The 23,674-nt window shown below is 37.9% G+C and overlaps 1 protein-coding gene and 1 long non-coding RNA gene across 17 annotated transcripts in view; one reads left to right on the top strand and one right to left on the bottom strand.

The window, feature by feature from the left end:
- Positions 1-8,199, top strand: part of ITPR1 (inositol 1,4,5-trisphosphate receptor type 1) — a 327,038-nt gene extending 318,839 nt beyond the window's left edge. For all 6 annotated transcript variants that reach the window (XM_053897548.1, XM_053897549.1, XM_053897552.1 and 3 more), the window contains one exon: positions 6,864-8,199. In XM_053897548.1, the coding sequence (XP_053753523.1) occupies positions 6,864-6,950 (87 nt within the window). In that variant the 3' untranslated portion in view covers positions 6,951-8,199. The remainder of the gene's footprint in view (positions 1-6,863) is intronic.
- LOC109254654 (uncharacterized) overlaps positions 1-23,674 on the bottom strand; it is a 63,600-nt gene that overhangs the window by 34,794 nt on the left and 5,132 nt on the right. For 9 of the 11 annotated variants that reach the window (XR_008420389.1, XR_008420386.1, XR_008420383.1 and 6 more), the window contains 2 exons: positions 11,909-13,878; positions 8,329-9,264 (listed from right to left, as the gene is read on the bottom strand). This is a non-coding gene — a long non-coding RNA (uncharacterized LOC109254654). Of the gene's footprint in view, positions 1-705; positions 836-8,328; positions 9,265-11,908; positions 13,879-23,674 lie in introns of all 11 variants that reach the window. The other 2 variants (XR_008420387.1, XR_008420381.1) reach the window with 2 other exon arrangements.

Consider the following 23,674-nt stretch of genomic DNA (forward strand, 5'->3'; position numbering starts at 1 on the left):
CCCACTCACTACCAGACACACCAGATTTGACGAGGCAAAGTCGTCAGTAGTGCTCAGGTTAAAGTGCTGACGTTTCCACCATGTGGATGTAGAAGAGGGATCCGGGCCACGGAGAAGAAACTCACCTGGTCTCCCCATTTCCTTTCCACACCCCTTCACTGCCCTTTCTCAGGATAAGCCCCTGACACTGTTTCCAGTGCTGCTAGTGCAAGGTTTTAACGTGAAAAACAAAACCAGAAAATGGGAAAATGCAAACGACTTCAGGGAAGTGCTGTACAGAAAACATAACCTGCAAAGCCATACTCTTTTTACTTCACTTACTGACAGACTAAAAGCTGTTTCTAGTTTTGCTTTCTAGTCTTCAAATCTATCAACTCTTCACCCAAGATATTTAGATTCAGCATGCTGGGATAAACCATAGTCGTGGTAGAGCTCCTTCTGGTTCCTTTTTTGGCCAAGTCCTTATTGAGTGACTACCACAGTGCAGGCATTATGCCAGGTGCTAAGGATAAAACCACAGACAATATGGACCCATCCCTGCTCCCTACAGAGCTTAATAGTCTACAGAAGCACTACTCCATCCTGCTCCCCATCCATCCATAAGGTAAACACTGGTCCCTTTAAGGAAGTGGGAGGAGGGGGAGATTTGTTCCAAAGCCTGTGTACTTTGTTCCTCCTTCTGACCCCCTTAAAATGAACACTCACACTGTTACCCAGTGGTTATCCACTGATGGGCTGCAGCTGTGGGTCAGGGACTTGCACCTGGGTGGTGAGCAGGTGCTGTGCTGAAGCTGACTGGGATAATCCAGTACAGACGTGGGAACAGGTCAGCATCCTGTAAGGGTTTTTTAAAGCTTTTTAATCAATTCCACGGACAAGATGATAAATTTTGCACAGCAGTAGTGATCAGGCAAGGCTTCCCTGGAGCCAAGTTGCAAGATCTACCCACAGGTGATTTTCAACCCTTAGGCATACAACCAGTGAACACCCCGTCTGAAATAAACTCTTCTTGGACTTGGTTTGCAGAGAACTTTTAACAATTCTACTTGGAAATGTATTTCTTTTCCAACTAAATTATTCCGAACTATGCCCCCAGACACCATTTGTCCTCAAAGTTCTTTTCTTTGGCCTGTGTTAAGATCTGAATAAAAAAGACAAATGGCCACAGAACGGCTTGGTTGTGAAAGCTGTCTCTAGCGCTGAGCGTGGTAGCCACCTAAAATGAATAACCTAGAGGAGTAAAACCAGGAAGATCTAACTCGATTCCCTTGCTTCCTATGTCACAAGCTTTCTCCCCATCCTGTGACACACTTGACAAATACTGCAGAGAACCACACTGGCTGTAGCAAACGTGCTCCCCCTGCTCCTGTTTGCCCCCCTCAAGAGTGAGGCGAACTTGTTAACACATCCAGCAGTGCTTGCTCTAGTTCCTGTCCCCCTTTTGCGAGACCTGTGGCTGCGAGAACCTTAGTTAAATCAACTGTTGTGAATAAAAACCTTAGAGAAATCGATCTAATACAGACTTAAATAAAGGAACTGTCGAGCTCCTGTCACAGGTGTGGGGTGGGCCGAGGAATTAGCAGGAGGTGTCGGAGGTGAAGGAGGGCACCCAGGACCATGCTGTCCTGTCACCTCTCCCCTCCTTGTACGCAGGAGGGTAGTGAGGCACACAGGAGGCTCTTAGGAGGCCTCTCTGGCTCTCTAGGACACTGCCAAGGCTGGAACTCCTGATCCTCCCGTCTGGGTTTGATTTTTGTATGCCACATATATTTTTGTTTTCATTTGTTTTGTCACTGTACCCTGTCTGCCTTTCAGGTTGTTTAGATTCTTATTCTTAAAAAAAAAAAAAAAAGCCTTTAAAGTTTCAGAAACTGCATCACACACTTAAACTTCTTGGTGTTGCCATTTCACACAGCTGTGCATAGCAGAAACTTGGCATGTTTAAAAGCCGAGGTAGAATTGTTTCTATTAAACCTACATTTTAGCTTAAACAAGATATGTGGAACTTGATTGCATATGGACTCGGGTTCATTAAGCAACATTAAAGCCAGTATGGTTTAAACTGCTTGGTTTTGGCCCTTTTTATATTTTCTGTTTTAAAGTTGGCAGTTGGACCCACCCCTCAGAGAGCCCTTCCCCTGTGAATGAATATAAACTGTTTTTTCTTGGAAGACATTATAACCTAAAAAGAGGTATGAGGAAACCAGTAATGTATTCTCCAGTGCCTTTACGAGCATTGATCTGCTTAGGTTTTAAAAAGGTGCCCAGGAAAAATTCAGCACAGCTACTTTTATTGGGGAAATGTGTTTCTTTCAAAAGGAGTTAGTCAGCATTTTCTTTTGATTATGTAACTTCTAACAAACCTTTAAGCCATTTAAGAATCAGCTTAGAAATTTTGAATTTTATTAAATTTGGTGAAATAGCAATCAAAGATTTTTTAAATTGTTCTGCATAAAAAATCATGCAGAGATGTTAGAGAGTGGTTGGTTCTTAAATGGCAATTGTAAGAATTCCTGCCCTCTGAGGGAAGCAATTTTTTTGAATTAAAAAATAAAGTCCAACGAATGATTAATGAGCAAGAAACTCTGTGATAGATAACTTTTCAAAATGGCTATGAAAGAATACCATTCACTGGTAAAAGTGCTGGAAAACACAAAAATTGCTTCATCACTGAGATATTTTTTTTGATCTTCTGGTCCAAAAAGCGGCATAATGGAGCAATGATAGTTTAAATGTGAATGTCTTTGGTTTTAATCTATACTGCTGTTGACCTCTTTGGTGATTTTTTTCTTAAAATACCAATTTGAGGAGAAAAAGTTCTTGTGAAGGATAGAAGTGAAAACCTGGTTGGCCGTGTCACTTATCCTACTCTTGCCAAGAGCGGTTGATTAGAATTGCTATTCTAAGTATTACTTTAATGATGCGTCTCATTTTGAAGCTTCCCTCCCAAGAGGTTCTGAATACTAAATGTGATTCTCTTACATTTTTATTCCAAGGAGGAGAACTGATGTAAGAAGCTACTTTTTTTTTTTTTTTTTGGCATGTTTTCTTCATAATGCAAAAGAGCAAGTATCGAGAGAAGGCTTCACTTTGTTGAAAATGTGACTGGCTTCGTATGGGACAATGACCCTTATTTGTTGTTATTAGGAATACAAAAAGTGCTTGAAAACTCAGATCACATTAGCATGTTACCGTGTTTGGCACTTTTCATGCCAGAGGGTTATCTGGTGAATATTAATTGCTTAAGGAAGGGAAAATAACAAAAGAGGAGTATAACTGCCTACAGTTAGAAAACGGAATATTAAAGTTTACTCAGTGCCTCTGTTCCTTACACTGTTCTGGAACCACGAAAGCAACTGCCCTCTAGGGGGTCCTATAATCTAGCAAGACAGACAAAGAAATAGACTGGACAGAATGATACCGCGTAAAAAGTGGAATGACCCACCCAAGACATGAATACAGCTTGAGGGAGCACAGAGAAGTGCCATTGAGTCCTGTCTGAGGCTCAGAGTAAGGAAGGACTTGAGCCTCCAGATTCTCCTGTCTTACCAATAGGTGACTTTTGTGCTAACAGAGGAACGTAGTCGGGGTCCTCCTGGGAAAGGAAGCAGCATGAGCAAAGGCATGAAGGCGCATGGCATGCTCCAGGAATGGCACTGTGTTCTGATTAATTCAGTCCATTCTTTGAAACACCATTTAGGAAATAGAATTGCGAGGTGGCGCCCTAGGTTCTGGGGTTAGAAAGATGCATACAACCTGTTCTCTTCCTACACCTAACAGTGTAGAGTGGGAAACAAGATGCATCTGAGACTTGCGTTGCGGTTTTTTTTGTTTTTTACTCGGTGTTTTAGGCTCATTGTTAGAAGCATGGCTGATTTTAGAGTTTCCTGGCTATTTAGACTCTGAGTATCCGAGACCTTGACAGGTCCAAGACAGGAAAGCAGTTTTTCGGACTCAGGAGATGTGTTAGAAACCAGATCGTGGCATCCACGTGCTGTTGGTGAGCAGTCAGTCCCTTGCCAGCCTTCTGTTGTTGAGGCCAGTTAGTGTTTTCAGGAAAGATCTTTCCGATGTTTGGCTGCATCTGATTTGTAAAACTGCAATATTCTTTGCCTCTTGTTTAGACTGAGTCAAAAGAAGGAATGCTAAAATTCAAGCTAGTTTTTATATTCATATAGATATGAAGAAGGCGGCTCTTTCAAATGTTTATCCTCCGCTAAATGGGAATCTTCAGAATTTTAAACATATCTATCACAATGAGATCTTTCACGCTATCCCAAATAGATTTTTCAGTATTCACCTTGTGTATATGGTTACCTTAGGTCAGAATCTGATGGATATTTTTATTGAGTCAGTTTTGCTTCAAATATCCAGAGAGGATACTCCAAGAATATGAATGTTTCACTTTGGTCATTACTTCCATTTGCTTTGATAAAGGGAACAACAACAGATAATATGCTTTAAAGATTATTATACACACACACGAACAGTTTATGTGTGAATTATGTAGGTAGGTAGGTAGAACTGAGCTCATAAAGCCAAAAGTTATGTGAGAATATGCACTAATGGGCCAGGGAAACTTAACTGGCTAGCAGTGTTGAGCTTGGTTTTTTACAGGCCAGATTGACACCTTTGTTTTGTTTCTTTATCGTCGTCATTGGATTATGCCCACTGTCACAAGGGCTAAATCCTTTAGCAGTTGCCCTCTTCTCATTTATTAGTCACTTAAAAGATATTCTGTTTAAAAGGCCATGGTTGATCAAAACAGAATTCAGATAAATTTGTGTGCCTACTGTGTACTCAACTGTAGAGAATCTTTTCTAGGATCTTAACCTTGTTTGAGAAAAATGATGATATATGGACCCAAAATAATTTTGGGGGATGTTCAAGAATATGAAAATACACCTAAAGTGATCTTTGGCCACTTTCCGAGATAACCAGTGGAAAGTTCTTCTGAAGCATCAGTGTGGTCCCAGACCAACAACATAACCGTCACTTGTTACTTGTGAGAAGTGCAGATTCATGGGTCCTACCCTAGGCCTACTGAATCAGAAACTCTGTTTGTGGGCCCTTTGATCTGTGTCTTAACAAACCTTCTGTGTGATTCTGGCTCCTGCCAAAGTTAAAGAACCAGTATTCTACGGAAACAGAAAACAAAATTAGATAGGTATATACTAGGTACTTGAAATTACCAGGAATAGGACTGCCTGAGTAAATAATTTGGCCACTAACCTACAACCAGTAGGGAGTTTTAAGGTTTAAGAGGGAGGGTGGGCCATGTGATCATTATCTTAGGAAGGCAAACCTAGAAAGTTAGAATAGGACCAGCAATGAGGTGTCAAGTGATAGTTGTAGACAGAAGTGGGAAGGGTGGTGTGCCCATCAGCTTAAGACTCGTCTGTTACAGGAAATACAGTTGTAGAGGCTTTTATATTTAAGAGCATGACTGAATAACCAACAGATTGAAAAGAAAAGCTGATTTAACCCACAGGTATGAACACATATGCAAACATCTCAAATGCAAGTAATTTATAGAAAAATTACAGAAAAAGTTGTAATAGCCAACTTTCACGGTTGAAAGGCCTCAGTAACTTTAAGCAAATATTTAAATAAAGTAGCCATCAATAGGGCTTGAGGCCACCAAGATTCCTAAATCCATTAGAATGCTTGAGATTGTTAACATTGGATTCCCTCTCTGGGTTAACTGCCAAGGGGAAGGAGTAGGAGAGTCAAAGTGTGTGTGTGTGTGTGTGTGTGTGTGTCCGTCCCCTTCCCTTGGGGGAGAGGGGGAGGATCTAAGGGATCATACTGTGAAGTATCAGACAGTAAGATTATTGCATTACTGATTATATTGTAATCTAATTGTGAATTTATCCCATGTGTCAAAATCAGGTTCTCTTTCCTCAGCTGAATCTGTGTAGTGGAATATATAACACTTAAAAGATTTGTCATTCATCTAGAGAAACTTTAGAGGCTAGCTGGAATATCCTAGTTCAATTCTTTATAAAAAGCTACTTTTTGCAAATACTCCTTGTAAATGCCCAGTATCAAATCCAGAGCCAGGACGCGCCGGGTTAAGAAAAATGTTAATGCAGAGAACTAAATGTGCCCTAAACTACCTGGAACAGAGCTAGCTGCCCATCAATATGAGACGTGATTTAGTTCAGCAGCCAAATGAATAGTAACAACCTCTTGTTTGGCGTTTTGAAAGCACTTTTTCATTTGACCCGTGTTAGGAAAGGTCGTTCATGACCTTAAGCAGTCCTGGGTCTGTGGGTGGCAAAGAGTAGACCCCAATGAGTGCCAGAGCACTGTTTATGGCATTTAGTCACTCTGAATCTCAGTGAGATGTGAGGACATTCATTTTCCAAAGTGAACTATATAATTTTTTTCTCTCAAACCAGGTTTACTCTGGCATCATTGAGTAATGGAATCAGGAACCCTTGAAACTCATGGATCTAATCCTGCCAAACCTAGAATTCTCAACACACTGCTTCTCTTGATAGTTTGGTGTGCTGACACCACCATACAAAGCCACCAATTTCCAATGAACCTTTCAATCATTTGGAAACGGATTTGATAAACAATCAAGAATCCTGTGCTTTTACCGTTTTTTGTTTCCTTATGAACAAATAGCAACAGTTCTGAATGCCACATTGCATGACTAGGTCACAGAATTCCCCATTCTGCCTAGGAAGATGTCCCTTTTGAAGTTCTGTGTGTTTGATTTAGTGACGGTACACTATTTGTAGAAAGTGGGTTTCAGTATAAACCATAACCACAGAGGTAAATCTATGGTTCAGTATATGATCTGACGTACAGGAAGTGTCTGGGTCTAATGATGAAACTTTTTAACTTTCCAGATGACAGAACAAAGGAAGCAGAAACAAAGAATTGGTCTTCTAGGACATCCTCCTCATATGAATGTCAACCCACAGCAACCAGCATAAGCAAATGAAATTAAGGAATCTTATTTACCTTTTTTAATGATCATTAGTGTGGGTATGGCTAATTAGTTCTGATTCACCCACAAAGATTACAGTAATGCTTAGTACATTTGTAAATAATCAGTTTTATACTGTATGTATATGATTGCTACTCTAAAGGTTTGGATATATGTATTGTAATTAGAATTGTTGGCATGATGAAATTTCATTTGTGCCAAAAATATTAAAAATGCCTTTTTTGGAAGGACTAAAGAAAGCACCTGATTTGCACTTGAACCAGATTATAGATTTAAACTATATGACATGTATTTTGTATTTAAAACTAGAATAGCCAGTATTTATGTTTTTTATAAAACTGTGCAATACGAATTATGCAATCACAATAAATTTGTAACTCCTGAGTGTCCTAAAGGGAGTGCACATCTTTGAAGCTGGTGTGTTAATACTATGTAATAAATGGTTAAATATCAAATGATGCTGCTGCCAAAATCATATTAATAGTGAGTTTCAGGCCCCTGGGCATTTTGTACCATGTAATTATCCTGTGGTGATACTGTTTCTCGTTGCTCGTGGCATTAGTGCCTCTGTCTCATAGTGACAGTGCTCCAAGTCAGCATTCATTTTGAGAAAAGCAACTTTAGTTTCAAAGATAATTTTAAGCTTCTGAACTGATCATTTAAACTATTTCTTTAAATAAGAGAGCTAAATTAGAAGCTCAGACTTTAGCTTGTGAAGTTAATGAGTTTTTTAAAAGGAACTTTTGATGCAACGTTTGGAAAAAATGCACACTGCTGGCCAATCAATGTCATCTCCCAGGTGAATTTTGGTGTCACATTATAAAGAAATGAATAATTGATGGTGTCTAGATTATCTAGTCCAAACAGTAGATTTTCTTCTTCATCTGAACCAACATGCTATAGTAGCTAAGAAGTATTAAAGTATATACATCCATATAAAGAGGAAATATCATCTATCCCATTAGAACTCCTAGTTGAACACTGACATGTTATTCTCGTGAAAGAGCCACGTTTTGGTTTTATTTCCTTGTCACATGATTTCTTTCCTTGATGGGTGAAAAGTATGAAAGGAAACTTTTATATCTGTCGCCTAGTTTTGTACATGGATCTCATTTTACAAGAGAATCTCTCTGCAAAAAAAAAAAAATTTAAAAATGTACTGAAAGCAGAGTTCTGAAATGAGTCAAGTTTGTAAATGCATATATAAAAATAAATATTTAATGATGCAGAATACAGTGGCAGACTGGTGGCTTTCATTTTGGCATTTCTTTGTGTCTTAACAGCTATTCCAATTACATATTTTCTTTGGGACCAATTTAAAGTACAACTGGTTTGGTCACCAGATTAATTCAGAAGATGCTTACCTGATTAGTGAGAACTCTGAGGAGATCTACTTGAACCAACAGCAAGGAGCACTTAATATGAGGTTCATTCATTCTTCTAGATGAGTGACGGCCAACCAGGCTGTCAGGAGCACCATGGCACACAGTGGTAAAGTCAGGAGTGTGCTCTGCTGAGGCCCCTGACTCCTGAGCTTTCCTGGGCATGGGGGGGGGGGGGGGGGCGGGGGGCTTTAACTTGCTGTCCGCAGTACAAAGTTGCCGCACGCTTCCATTCATGTCCAGTGGTTGGAGTCCTTCAGCAAAACAGAGATGTTTCACAAAACTAATTCATCTCTCCTAAGGTGGTAAAACTTGTTCCCTCCTCAAGGCAGTGCCTGCCTGGGTTGCTCTTTTAACACAGATTCTCTCTATGCTTTGGTAAATAATAATTACCACCCAATGTCGGCAACTAGGTCAGGATTAAAGTCCAGTGAAATGACTAGTTTCATGACCAATGCTTCCACTCGATAAATTTGATTAAAAAACAAGTGAATAATTTTCCAGTCAGTGCAGTGTATCTCCACAAAATTTTTCCATAAAAAGGCAGGCCCAAGATAGATGCACACTTGAATCCGTAAACCAAACAGCAGTCTGTGCTGAACCCCCTACTACATGCACTGCAGCCAGCAAGGACTTGCTCTTCCTTGGGATTCTCTTTGATCTGTCATGCTGCCTAGCACAACGTGACAGTGTGTGTGGTTTGTCTTCCTGGTCCCATCCAGTTCATCGGAAGGTTCTGCATTGACACGTCCACGTTGCAGATTTTACAGGTTTGTCGTGTTTCGTCTGAATCCTGTCACTTAAGATATAAATCTTCATTCAATGTGCCAGCTTCAGCAGAAAATAAATGGAACTGGAATGCCACTCCACCCTCTATGTGGTAGATCCTACCCTTGGAGTTTGGGCGTGAACACAAAGCTAGTATAATTGAAACATAAAATCTGAAGTTAAAACTTATATGGCCTTTGATGTGTAATTGTGATTTCACCTTTCTCCAGATGTTGCTTTTTCAACACTTCCATTTCAATGATGGAGGTCCAAGTCACCTTCAAAGTTGTCTGGTGTTATCAGGCTGAGTAACAAATGTGGTAATACAGTGCTAATACACAAGAAAGTCTTTTTGGCCTTCAATGTAAAAGTCTGCTATAGCCCCAATCCAAATTTCAAGATTTTGCCAATTTTCTTAACTAAACCATTTGTTAAGTCAAAGGGTCTGAGAAATTCCATTACACTTTTCTAACATTTACAGTATCTTGACCTTTGCTGCTTCTGTATATAAAACCGTGGTGATAAACCTTCTTTCCCCCCACCCCCTACAAATGAAGATTCTACTCTTTGCTGGATCCTAAAGCTTTAAATGATATTCCATCCCATAAAATTTTTCTTAGAACTCTGTTCTAGTCACCCCACACACATACAAAATGCAACTTCTTTTATTTCATTCTTTACAAATTTCATTCAACTTAATTGGTTTGTTTCCAAGTTCATGATCCTTATTCATTGTTCTTCACTCAGCCAGTTTTTTTTATTTGGTTGTACTTTCTGAAAATGGATTCCTTGAGTTGGGTCTTATAAAAACTGTTCTTTCATCCTGTTTAAATATTTCCTAACATAAATTATAAAACAAGCATGCTTTATTTCTGGAAGCTAACCAGCAACACAGTCTATGCAGTGAGGCAAACTAAACAAAGCTTTACTTATGTGCTGGTGGGAAATCATCAAGATATTCACAGTAAACTAAGGAATTAACCTGTTAAAAACTCAATTTTAGATTTCTCTGTCCTCCTGAGCATGACAGTGTATTAATGAGAAATAGCCTGAAAGTTTCTGACAGTTATTTTAAGGCTGGCTTCTGGGCTGCACTGATGGAAATTTACTCCTTCAAAACTACTACATACAAAAGGGGCAGAACTACGTGCTTCTAAAAGTAGAGTTGGGTTTTGCTAAAATAATGTTTTTACAGATTCTAAAAAATATGTGCTTGATAGAAGATGTAAATTTTATGGCAATAAAAGTCATCTTTATATAACACAGGATGTAACAAAGGACTCCTGAGACAATATGCTGTATCCACCAAAGCACACAGCAAGAGTGATACTTTAATTATAAAGACAGGAAACTGAAACTTAGAGGGGTGCCTGGCTGGCTCAAGCAGTAGAGCATGCGACTCAATCTCAGGGTCATGAGTTCAAGCCCCATGTTGGGTACAGAGATTATTTTCAAAAAAAAGAAAAAGAAAAAGAAATGGAGACTTAGGTAAAGTAATTAGCCTAAGGACTCAGCTCCAGAATAAACAAAGATCTCCTGACTTAGGCAAACACACAAAGTGCTCTTCCCACTTGCTACCTGTCTTCCAGAATGGGGCCGCAGTATCTCATCAGAGATCAGTTCCCCTAACAGTTCTCCCTCCACAGAGAGTTCTTAGGGAGAATTGCATTTTGTCCTACAATGCAAATTGATTGGCTTTTCTTTTCAAATCTTTTTTACAAGGGGATCTACAAGTTAGAAAGTATTGAATATGAATACTGTGTCAACACTGTAAACTGTGGCAAAGACAAGAAGCTTCTAAAATCTCTCTTTTACAACTATAGGTCTCATGTAAATACCTCTTACTCAACTGCATTTTTCAAAAGGAGAATCTGTTCTCTCAATGAAGGTAGCTTCCTCCAAGTGAAAATATTCAGATATAGACTGGCATCCTATCTTACCACAGAAGCAGGTGTTTATTAGCAAACCCTTCTTTGCTCTTGTTCAGTATACTGATAATTTGCTAACAATCAACTAGAATGTTGGAAAACCCCCATCAAGATTTCAATTTTACAGAAAGTACCCAAAATTCCACCAGTTTTGCATCACAAAGTAGTGGTTAAAGTAGAGTTTTGAGTAAAATGCCATGTGTGTGGTTTTTGTGGGTGGTTGCAGCTCAAAACGACTATTAGGCCTCATCAGTTACCTACTGGGGAGAGCTATGATGGCAACTATAAATCAAGACCATTATGATCATAACATTCTTCCTTCTTTGGTATTATATATCACATTAGCAATTCCTGCAACCTAAAGGCAATTCAGAACCCTAACTAGCCTTCTAGTCTGGACCCCAAAACCTGCCAAAATAAAATACAAAGGCAGATTCCTGGTGAGTTTTGACATTTGTCAACTCCAACAATGCTTATGGAATATAAATTCTCCAGGCGCTGGTATTTTAAACCCATTTCGTAAAACAAATCTCTAGCTTACTGGGGCACTACATTAAAAAAAAAAAAAAAAAAAAGACAAGGAAGAAAAACTTACAAAGGAGAAACTTAAAATACTTTAAGGTCATGACAAACCAGTGTGAAAGAGAATCCTAACACCTAGAAGTGAAACTGCATCATCCACCCAGCCTGGAAAGAAAAAAGAAAGCTAAAAACCACTACAGAATAAGAATGCAGAGTTTGAGAAAACCCCTAAGGTGAATTCTGAACAACAACAACAACAAAAAAAAAGAGCCCCCAACATAAGAAGTGCATACTGTATGCAAGAACCACTAATGGAAAGAGTTTGCCAGCACTTATGTCATTACCTCACCAAAGATGGCTGATCCCATGTAAAGAATGGGCCTTTCAACAATCCAGGAATGTAACTGTTCACTCCAGACCTCAAGTTATTTCATCCTTTTTCACATGCTTGTCAGCTGTAGCATCTCATCAAGTCTTGTCAGAAGCCTTCTTTAAAAATTCTCAGGAAGAAAAACAATGGAGATGTGGTGTGAAACAGGGACAATGAGTCTGGAAGCACACAAGGCTTGGAGGCTAAGCACTAATGTATTCAGAGCCCACATGGCAGCATGGTGAGATGAACATAACAAGGACCTTGACCTTGGTGACAGTCTGCAGGAGTTCTGCCACTTCAGCGCTATAACTTGGAGCAAATCCTTCCATCAGTGTAAATGTCACCTTTCCCCCACCCCCATATAAAGAATGCACGTATCACCACTTCTTTGGACAAGAATGAGCATTAAAGACAATATATGTGAGTGTCTAGTATATATATCCTATACATGCTCTTTCCCATTGCTTTGCAACATCATCACTTCCTTTTTCTCATACCTAATCCATAGTCTCAGCTAAATATTAAATGACCAAAGCTGCTTTCTGTTCCCACTAAATGGGCCTGATATACCATGGGATCCTAAATCTCATATCTTAACATGAAACACTGGGTCATATGGAGCCATTTTTTCAAATTGTATCTCTAACATCCAAATTGTGTTTTAACTATCAGTCTGAACTAACTTCACACAGAAAGAAAACTATCATAGCTCATGACTTCCAGATAATTATTCTTATATTCATGATCAGTGTTGAATTCAAATCTGACTTCAAAATATTCTTCATGGAAAGAGGTTTCATCTTGTGTAAGATCATGTGTTTCCCTAGTTTATGAAGTGCCTTCACCTACATCCACATTTACACCTTCCAACCCTGGTCAGATTATTCTCCCTGACATCTGCATGCTCCCAAAGTATACTATCTTTCATTTAACATTCAAATGCCTATTTTAGACCAGCTCTCACATAACTGTTGGGACCCAGCCCTCTCCTTAATGATTTCAAGGATCCTAGGGAGGGTGCTAAAAAGTGCCCAATGATTCCTTGTTACTTTTGATCCTAAACCCCAACTGCAACCTAATTCTCATCATCTCCCTTCTATTTCACTTCACCCCTACTGCTGATGCAGCCCTCTCTATTCAGCCTCCAAAACACATGAACATCTGGGTGTCATGCGAGCACATCTTTACCAGAGAAAGATTCTAATGGCGAATAGGAAACTACTTAAAATAGACAATCAGACATCAAAGCTCACGCCCCCTTCCTTCTCGCCACTGGAGGAGCAACTTCTCAGGTCTACCCTACTGCTAGGGCCCACTCTCTCACCACTCCTGCCCAAACAAAAGCAAAATAAAAAAATTTCCCTCCAGCCTCAATTAAAAACAAAAAGTTCTTATTTCTTTATGCAGAGCAATTTTAGTCCCCAGGTCCTAACCACTCCTATCTCAATTAGCCCTTTACCTTGACCAAACCGAAAAAAAAAAAAAAAAACACCCCAAGAAAGAAAAAGACTCTAATTCTATTGTCCTTAGATTCCAACTCAAAAAGCAACCAGCTTTTTAAAATAGCATTTTTTTTGTTGGGATGAGCACTAGGTATTGTATGTAAGTGATGAACCACAGGAATCTACCCCCAAAACTAAGAGCACGCTTTACACACTGTATGTTAGCCAATGTGACAAAAAATTGTATTTTTTAAAAATTAAAATTAAAAAATAGCGTTTTTGTCTTTCCTGTACACCCCTATCTTATAGAAGAAAAAAACCAATTCAGAAAGGTAAACCAAAACATCTGCCTGGGAATCCATGGCAGATCACAGACACACTCTTCTCTATGCCCCTGCTTCACTGCACCAGGTGCAGGCCTGCGGAGAAGATGCTGGGGCCTCCACTTCTTCCTTGCCCACCTGTTTGGGGGAAGAGCTCCACATACCAGATAAAAATCCTAAGAGACACAAAGGAAAGTAAAAGTTCTTAAGGGTCAGGGCTGCACTAGTTCATTTCTGAATCACAGGCACCTAACACAGGGGCTCAATACATTGATGGGGGAGAAATACTCTTTGCAAATCTTCACTTAATCTGCTTGATGGTTTTGGAGCCTAGGAGTCTTTCAAAAAAGAAGGAACATCTAGCAGTGGCCCAAAGGGTGTTCTATTTAGAACAATCAGGCACTACTCCTTCTACTGCTAATTGACCATTGAATCCTACAACTAACCATTTATTTTAACTCTTTGGCTCCAACAGTCCTGCTCCACACCTCTAAACCATCTTCTACGGCTCTCTCTAAATCAAGTAACCCCATCTTTCCCTTCTTTCAATTTTTGTAACAGGTTAATGTGATTGTGTTCTTTCCATGAAGGTGTAAATTCAGACTCACGTGTGCTCCCACACTTCTCTCTCCACCATACCCCCTCCTCTAACAACCCTAAAAGACACCCTCCCTCCACAATTCGTGGAGGACTGTAGCAGTTCTCAGATTATCCCAGAAGAGACAGAACACAATTTAGGTAACAGAAGGAAGTTATGGCCATTTTAGGTAACAAAGAATTATGGTTCATTTACATATGAACATATATACAACATGGATGAATCTCAAAAGCATTACGTTAAATAAATGAAGTCAGATTCAAAAGGCTACATTCATGTGTCATTCCAGGTATAGGACATTCTGGAAATGGTAAAATGACAGGGGCAGAAATCAGGATCAGCAGTTGCCATAGACAGGAGGTATGACAAGAAGATTTATTACAAAGGGACACTAGGGAAATATATTGGGTGACAGAAAGATCTTCGATGTGTTAGTAGTTACATGACTACATAAGCTTTTCAAAATTCATAGAACTATTAAAAGGGGTAAGTTTTACTATATGTAAATTATACCTCAGTAAACTTGACCAAAAATTTTCTAAAAACTATTGGGGGGTGGGGTTGAGGGGTAAAAGGGCCAGGTCCAAGAATTTGCATTTTTTTAAATGTTTATTTTTGAGAGAGACAGAGCATGACTGGGGGAGGGGCAGAAAGAGGGGGAGACACAGAATCTGAAGCAGCTTCTGAGCTGTCAGCACTGAGACTAATGCTGGACTCAAACCCACAAACCGTCAGATCATGACCCGAGCTGAAGTCAGACACTCAATTGACTGAGCCACCCAGGTGCCCCAACAATTTGCATTTTTCATTTGCTCCCCAGGTAATTCTGATGCAGGCTGTCCACAGTCCGTAGTCTGAGAAGCACTGCTCATGCGTGGGCTGCATCACAAGACCTTTATCCTTTTTGGCACACGCAATGTGCACACTTTGGGAACTGAGTACCATTTGACAGAGTTGAGTAGGAGCATAAGAGTAAAAAAAAAAAAAAATATGCTCACTGGAGAGCCCTGTAGGCCTGGCTACAAGACTTAAAAGAAAAAAAAAAAGGTGTGCTCCTGCTTACAAAAAATTGTGTTCTAGAACTTGCAAATGGACAGTCCTATAGTTATACCGCATTTGTTTTCTATTGCTGCCATAACAAATTACCAAAAGTTTAATGACTTAAACAACACAATTATACTTCTGGCTGGCTAAGTCTAAAATGGCTCAGCAGATTGCTTCCAGAGGCCTCAGGGGAGAATCTACTTGTTTGCCTTTGTCGCTTCTAGAGGCAGCCCCAGTTTCACTGTGGCCGGCTCCCGTCTCCAAACCTGAAACGGCCAGTTGTGTTTTCCCATGTCAAATCCCTCAACATAATCACATCTGCAAAAACCCTTTGCCATGGAACATAACATATTCATAGGGCTCGGGCATTAGGTTGTGGACGTCTTTAAGGCGGCCATTATTCTGCCTACCATATATGCCTCAGCAGAATCTAGGCAAGCACTTAGGTTTAAGAGTAGAACAGCAAATCTCCCATCTGTTTTCAAGCTTAACTGATTTGAATACAATTAGGAAGAACACATTTTCTTATGGTCCAAATAGGCTAAAAAGTCAGCTCATTAACCAGATCATAAAAGCTGATAAAGCTATGTATGATCGCCTAAGATGGTTATGTTGCTTGCTTTTAACTTCACTATTGATACTCTTGGACAACCAAAAGCAACTATAAAAAAGATGTGTTTGCTTTTTCAGACACACACACACACACACACATACACACAATCTTATTTTCCTCAGTTTAACTGTGAGGATTAACTAACCCTTTAAAAGTAAGAAAGACCCAGTTAAATTTAAAGAAAACAAAACTGGACCATAAACTTCCCAGCCAATACTCCTTGTTGATGGGGGAGGGAAACAAGCTAATACATACCCGGATAAGATTTTTAAAATTTTAAAAATATGCCATCCTCATCTCTTCTTTGGTGTCTGTACAAATTTTTTGCTTACCTTTTTATTTCTTTTACTATTACTGAATTTTTAAAGTTTCATTTTTTATATTCTGGTTGCCAATTCTTTATCAAATATATGTTTGGCAAATACTTTTTCTCCTGGTCTATGGCTTATCTTTTTATTTTCTTAGCACAGCTTTTCAATGATCCAAAGTTTTTTAATTTTGATAGAACTTATCATCTTTTTCTTTTGTGGTTCATGTCTTTTGTGTCCTAAGAAGTCTTTGTCTAAGATCCCAAAGATTTTTCTCCTTTGTTTTCTTCCAGAACAGCAGTAGACAATAAAGCTTTCTGTGATGATGAAAATGTGCTATACTCCAAGCTAACCAATACACTAGCTATAGCTAACCACACATAGCTACTGAGGACTTGACATGTGGCTAGAACTAAGAGCTGAATTTTAAAATTGTATTTAGTTTTAATTATTTAAATTTAAATAGCCACATGTAGCTACCATATGGACAGGAAGTTCTAGAAGTGTTACAGTTTTGATTTTACATTTTGGTCTATGATACATTTTGAGTTAATTTTTGTCTGTGTTTAAAGTATAGATCAAGGTTCATTTTTTTAAAATATGGACATCCAATTCTTCTAGCACCATTTTGTGAAAAGACCATCTTTTACTCCAATGAGTTACCTTGGCACCTTTGGCCACGTTTGTGTCTTTTTCTGGACTCTGTTCCATTGACCTGTGTGTCTATCCTTTCACCAATATCACTTTGTCTTCATATATGGCCAATGGATCTTCAACAAGGGCACCAAGAATACACAATGGTGAAAGGACAGTCTCTTCATCAAATGGTGCTGGGAAAACTGGACATCCACATGCAAGGGAATGAAACTGAACCCTTATCTTACACCAGATATAAATATAAACTCAAATGGATTAAAAACTTAAATGTAAGACCCGAAACTGAAAAACTGTAGGAAAAAAAACCCCGGGAAAAGCTTCATGACATCGGTCTTATCAATGATTTCTTGAATGTGACACCAAAAGTATAAGCAATAGATGCAAAAACAGACAAACTGAGGCTGTATCAAACTAAAAAGCTCCTGTACAAAAAAAAAATCAATAGAGTGAAAAAGCAATCTATCCAAAGGGAAAAAACCTTTTGCAAATTTATAAGGGATTAATATCCAAAATATGTAAGGCACTCCTAGAACTCAAAAGCACAAAAACACAAATAATTTGATTAAAAATGGGCAAGAGATTTGAATAGAGACTTTTCCAAATAATATATACAAATGGTCAGTAAATATATGAAAAGATGCTCAACATCATTAAACATCAGGGAGATGCAAATCAAAACCACAATGAGATAACACCTCACACCTATTAGGATAGGCACTATCAAGAAAACTAACACGTGTAGGCAAACTGGAACCACTGTGTACTGCTGGTGGAAATTTAGAATGGTGCAGCCACTATGAAGAACACTATGAATGCTACTCAAAATAATTTTAAATAAAACTACCTTTTGATCCACCAACCTCACTTCTAGGTATTAATCCAAAAAAATTTGAAACATGTTCTCAAAAAGATATCTGCACTTCCAGGTTTACTACAGCATTGTTGACAATAGCCAAGGGAGGGAAACAACCTAAATGTTCAAAGATGAATGGATAAAGAAAACAGAGTATAAAGAAAATGTAGTATATACAAACAGTGAAATATTATTCAGCCATAAAAGGAAGGAAATCCTGTCATATGCCAGAAAACGGATGGAACTTGAAGACATTAAGCTAAGTGAAATAAGCTAGTCATAGACAAACATTGCAAGATTCCACTTATTTGAGGTATCTAAACTGGTTGAAGTCATCAAAGCACAAAATACAACAGTGGTTGCCAAGGTCTGAGGAGAGGTGGAAATAAGGAGTTGCTATTCAATGAGTATAATTAATCCTCCAGTCATGGAAGATCGAAAAGTTCTAGAGATCTGCTATATAACACTGTGCCTACAGTTAACAATACTGTGTTGTACAGTTAAACATTTATTGAGAGTAGGGGCACCTGGATGGCTCAGTTGGTTAAGCAACCGACTCTTGATTTCAGCTCAGGTCATGATCTCACAGTTTGTGAGTTCAAACCCTGCATCATCAGTGTGGAGTCCACATGGGATTCTCTCTCCCTCTCTGCCCCTCTTCCCCTCAAAATAAATAAATAGACCTTAAAAAGAAACAAAACAAAATTACAGAAGGTAGATCTCATATAACGTGTATTTTTTAGCATAGGTTTAAAAAAAGTCACATGGTCTTAATTACTGTAACTCTATAGTAAGTCTTGAAATCAGGTAGCATGAGTCTTCCAATTTTGCTTTTTCTTTTTCAAAATTATTTTGGTTGTAGTAAGTTCTTTGTCTCTCTATATAAATATTGCAAGTAGTCTGTTGGACCACAGAAATATAAAGGATTTTAAAAGGCTACTACAAAAAATGATATGCCAACAAACTGGACAACCTAGAAAAACAAAATGGATAAATCCATATAAACATACAATCTTCCAAGACTAAATCAGCAAGCAATAGAAAATCTGAAAATAAAATTAGTAAAAAGTCATTAAATTAAATAAATAATCAAAAAATTCAAGTCTAGGAACAGATGGTTTCACAGGTAAATTCTACAATTTAAAAAAGAGTTAATACCTATCCTTCTCAAACTATTCCAAATAATTAAAAAGAATACTTCTAAATTCATTCTCCAAGGCCAGCATTACTCTGTTACCAAAACCAAAGACACTACCAAAAAGAAATATCCCTGATGAACCATAGATGCAAAACTCAACAAAATATTAGCAAATGAGTTAAACAATACATTAAAAGGATCATTAACCACCAAATCAAGTAAGATTTATGCCAGGAATGCAAGGATGGTTCAAGATCTGCAAATTAATTAATGTGATATAAGAGATTAATAAGGATTAAAAAACCTATGATCACCTCAATAGATGCAGAAAAAGTATCTGACAAAATTTTAAGTTTCATGATAAAAACTCTCAGCCAAGTGGGTTTGGAGGGAACATACCTCAACATAATAAACAGCATACACGATAAAGCCAAGCTAACATCATACTCAATGGTGAAAAGCTGAAAGCTTTCTTCTAAGAACAGGAACAAAACAAGGACGTTCACTTTCACTACTTTTATTCAACACTGTACTAGAAGTTGTAGCCACAGCATCAGACAATTAAATGAATAAAAGATATCCAAATTGGTAATAAAAAATTAAAATTATCACTATTTGCAGATGATATAATACTACATACAGAAAACCCTAAAGACTCCACCAAAAACTTTTAGAATAAATGAAGTTAGTAAAGTTGGAGGATACAAATTAATGCACAGAAATCTGTTGTGTTTCTATATACTAATACCAAACTAGCAAAAGAGAACAATTCCATTTATATCAAAGAGAAATGAAATACTAGGAATAAATTTAACCAAGGAGGTGAAAGATCGGTACTCTGAAAAGTCTAAGATACTGATAAAAGAAATTGAGTAAGACACAAATGAAAGGAAAGGTATACCATGCTCATGGTTGGAAGAATATTTTTTAAATGTCAATACTACCCAAAGCAATCTACAGATTCAACACAATCCCCACCAAAATACCAATAGATTTTTCACAAAACTAGAACAAATAATCCTAAAATCTGCATGGAACTACAAAAGACTCCAAAGAGCCAAAATAATTGTGAGAAAGAAGGAGAAAGATGGAGGTACCACACAGCCAGATTTCAAACTATACTACAAAGCCACAGCAGTCAAAACAGTATGGTATTGGCATAAAAACAGACCCAATAGATCAATGGAACAGAATACAGAGTCCAGAAATAAACCCATGCTTATGTGGTCAATTAATCTATGACAAAGGAGGCAAGAATATACAATGGGGAAAAGAATATACAACACTTCAATGAATAGTGTTGAGAAAACTGTACCACTACACAGAAAAGAATGCAACTGGACCATTTTCTTACACTAAATACAAAAATAAACTGAAAATGGATTAAAGACCTAAATATAAGACTTGAAACCATAAAACTTCTAAGAAAACACATAGGCGGTACACTCTTGGACACTGCTCTTACCAATGTTTTTGCATCTGTCTGAGGCAAGGAAACAAAAGCAAAAATGAACTATTGGGACTACATCAAACTAAAACTTTTGTGTACAGTGAAGGAAACCATCAACAAAATGAAAAGGCAACTTAGTGAATGGGAGAAAATATTCGAAAATGACAAATCTGGAAAAGGCTAATATCCAAAATATATAAAGAACTTATACAACTCAGTGCAAAACAAACAAAAAAACCCAAGCTGATTTTAAAAATGTGCAGAAGATCTGAATAGACATTTTTGCAAAGAAGACATACAGAGGGCCAAGAGACACATGGAAAGATGCTCAACATCAGTAATCATCAGGGAAATGCAAACCAAAATCAGAACAAGGTATTACCTCAAACCTGTCAGAATGGCTAGTATCAAAAAGAAATAACAAGTGTTGGTGAGGATGTGGAGAAAAGCGAACCTTCATATACAATTCATGGGAATATAAACTGGTGCAGCTACCATGAAAAACAGTATGAAGTTTCCTCAAAAAATTAAAAATACAAATACCATATGATCCAATAATTCCACTTCTGGTTTACCAGAAAAAAATGAAAACACTAATTTGAAAATATATATACACCCCTACATTTCCTGAATCAGTATTTACAATAGCCAAGATATGGAAGCAACCCAAAGGTCCACCCACAGATGAACGGATAAAGAAAATGTTGTATGTATGTATGTATGTATGTGAAACATTACTCAGCCATAAAAAGAAATGAAATCTTGCCATTTGCAGAAACATGGATGGACCCAGAGGGTATTATGCTAAGTGAAATAAATTAGACAGAGAAAGACAAATAGCATATTTTCACTTGTATGTGAAATCTAAAAAACAAATGAACAAACAAAACAGAAACAGAGTCACAAATACAGAGAACCAACTGGTGGTTGCCAAAGTGGAGGGGAGGAGCAGAGGGATGAGTGAAATAGGTGAGGGCAATTAAGATGTACAAAGTGCCAGTTATAAAATAAGTAACAGAGATCTGAAGTATGGCATAGGGAATATAGTCAATATTGTAATAACTTTGTATAAGGACAGATATAACTATACTTAAGCATTTCTTAATGTATATAAATGTTGAATCATGTTGTACACCTGAAACTAATAGAATATTCTATGTCAGCTACATTTCATTTGAAAATAAGTAAATTTTTAGAAGAGCCCAATTTCCACAAAAAAAATACTAAGATTGTGATTATAATTTCAATGAACCTATTCAGTCTTAACAATTCGGTAAGAAATGACATTTTGACAATATTCATTCTTCCAATCCATGAACACAGTCCAATGCTCCACTAATTTAGGTCTCCTTTGATTTGTCATCAGTTTTGTAGTTTTCAGCATACAAATCTTGCAGATATTTTGTTACATTTATCACGATTTTAACTGTTTAGATGTTATTATAAAAAGCACTTAAAAGTTTTAAAGTTCAAAATATTCTGTCAGAAAAGTAGGATTAATTTTCATATATTGACCTTGTATCTTGTAACCTGGCTAAACTTCCTACTAGATACACTACCTTTTTTGTAAATTCTTTGGAATTTTCTTCATAGACAACCATGCTATCTACCAACAAAGGCATTTTATTTCTCCCTTTCCAATCCATATACCTATTTCCTATAGGAGTGGTGAGAGCCAACATCCTTACTACAGATGTTTCATACATGCCCTTTATCAAGTAGAGGAAGTTTACTTTTATTCCTACTTTTCTGAGAGTTTTGTGATGAATGAATGATAGATGTTATTAAAATGCTATTTCTGCATCTACTGAGATGATCATCATATGGTTTTTCTTATTTAGTCTGTTGATAAGGTAAATTGCATTGACCGATTTACAAATAGTCAACCAACTTTGCATCCTGTGATAAACCCCACTTGGTCATGATGTATTTATTATTCTTTTTATACAGTGGATCTTTCAATCATTTTTGTGATAGAATATATATAACATGAAATTTACCATGGTGACCATTTAAAAAAAAATTTTGAGAGAGAGTGAGCAGGGGAGGGACAGAGGGAGACTTTTTTTTTTTATTTTTTTAACGTTTACTTATTCTTGAGAGAGAAAAAGAGATGAAGCGCAAGTGGGGTACAGGCAGAGAGAGAGGGAAACACAGAATCCAAAGCAGGCTCCAGGCTCCGAACTGTCAGCACAGAGCTCGATGTGGGGCTCGAACTCACAAACCACGAGATCATGACCTGAGCCAAAGTCAGATGCTTAACTGAGTCACCCAGACGCCTCAGGAGAGAGAGACTCTTAAGCAGGCTCCATACCCAGCACAGAGCCTGACACCAGGCTCTATCTCACGACCATGATATCATGACCTAAGTTGAAATCCAGAGCCAGACATTTAACCCACTGAGCCAACCAGGTGCCCCCATCATAACTATTTTTAAGAAAGTTCAGTAGTATTACAGAAATTCCTAATGTGTGCAATCATCACCACCATCTATCTCCACACCTCTTTTCATCTTGCAAAACCAAACTTTGTACCCATAAACAATAAATCCCCATTGTGCCTTCCCCAGACCCCTGCAAACCACCATTCTGCTTTGTGTCTCTGATTTTGACTCCTCTATCTCATGTAAATTAGACTCATATAGTATTTGTCATTTTGTGACTAGCTTACCTCATTTAGCATAATGTCTAAAGGTTTATCCACGTTGTAGCATACATGAGAATTTCCTGCCTTCTTAAGGCTAAATAATATTCCACTGTATGGGGGTGCCTAGGTGGCTCAGTTGGTTAAGCATCCGACTTCAGCTCAGGTCATGATCTCATGGTTTGTGGGTTTGAGCCCCACATCGGGCTCTGTGCTGACAGCTCAGAGCCTGGAGCCTGCTTTGGATTCTGGGTCTCCTTCTCTCTCTGCCCCTCCCCTGCTCACACTCTGTCTCTCTCAAAAATAAACATTTAAAAAATATTTTTTAAAAATTCCACTTTCGTATGTACCACAGTTTGCCTATGCATTTATTCATTGATGGACACTGGAGTGTTTCCACATTTTAGCTACTGCGAATAATGCTGCTGTGAATGTAGGTGTACAAATATTTAAGATCCTAGTTTCAATTATTTTGGGTATAAACCCAGAACTGAAACTGCTGGGTCATATGGTAATTCCATTTTTAATTTTTTGAGTAACCACCATACCATTTTCCATAGCAGCTATCATTTTATATTCCCATCAACCGGGCACAAGGGTTTCTAGTTCTCCACATCCTCATCAACGCTTATTCTTTATTTTTTTTTTAATTTTTTTTTAATGTTTAT

Source organism: Panthera pardus, unplaced genomic scaffold (assembly GCF_024362965.1).
Source record: "Panthera pardus isolate Hobbes unplaced genomic scaffold, ASM2436296v1 HiC_scaffold_8, whole genome shotgun sequence".
Lineage (NCBI taxonomy): Eukaryota > Metazoa > Chordata > Mammalia > Carnivora > Felidae > Panthera > Panthera pardus.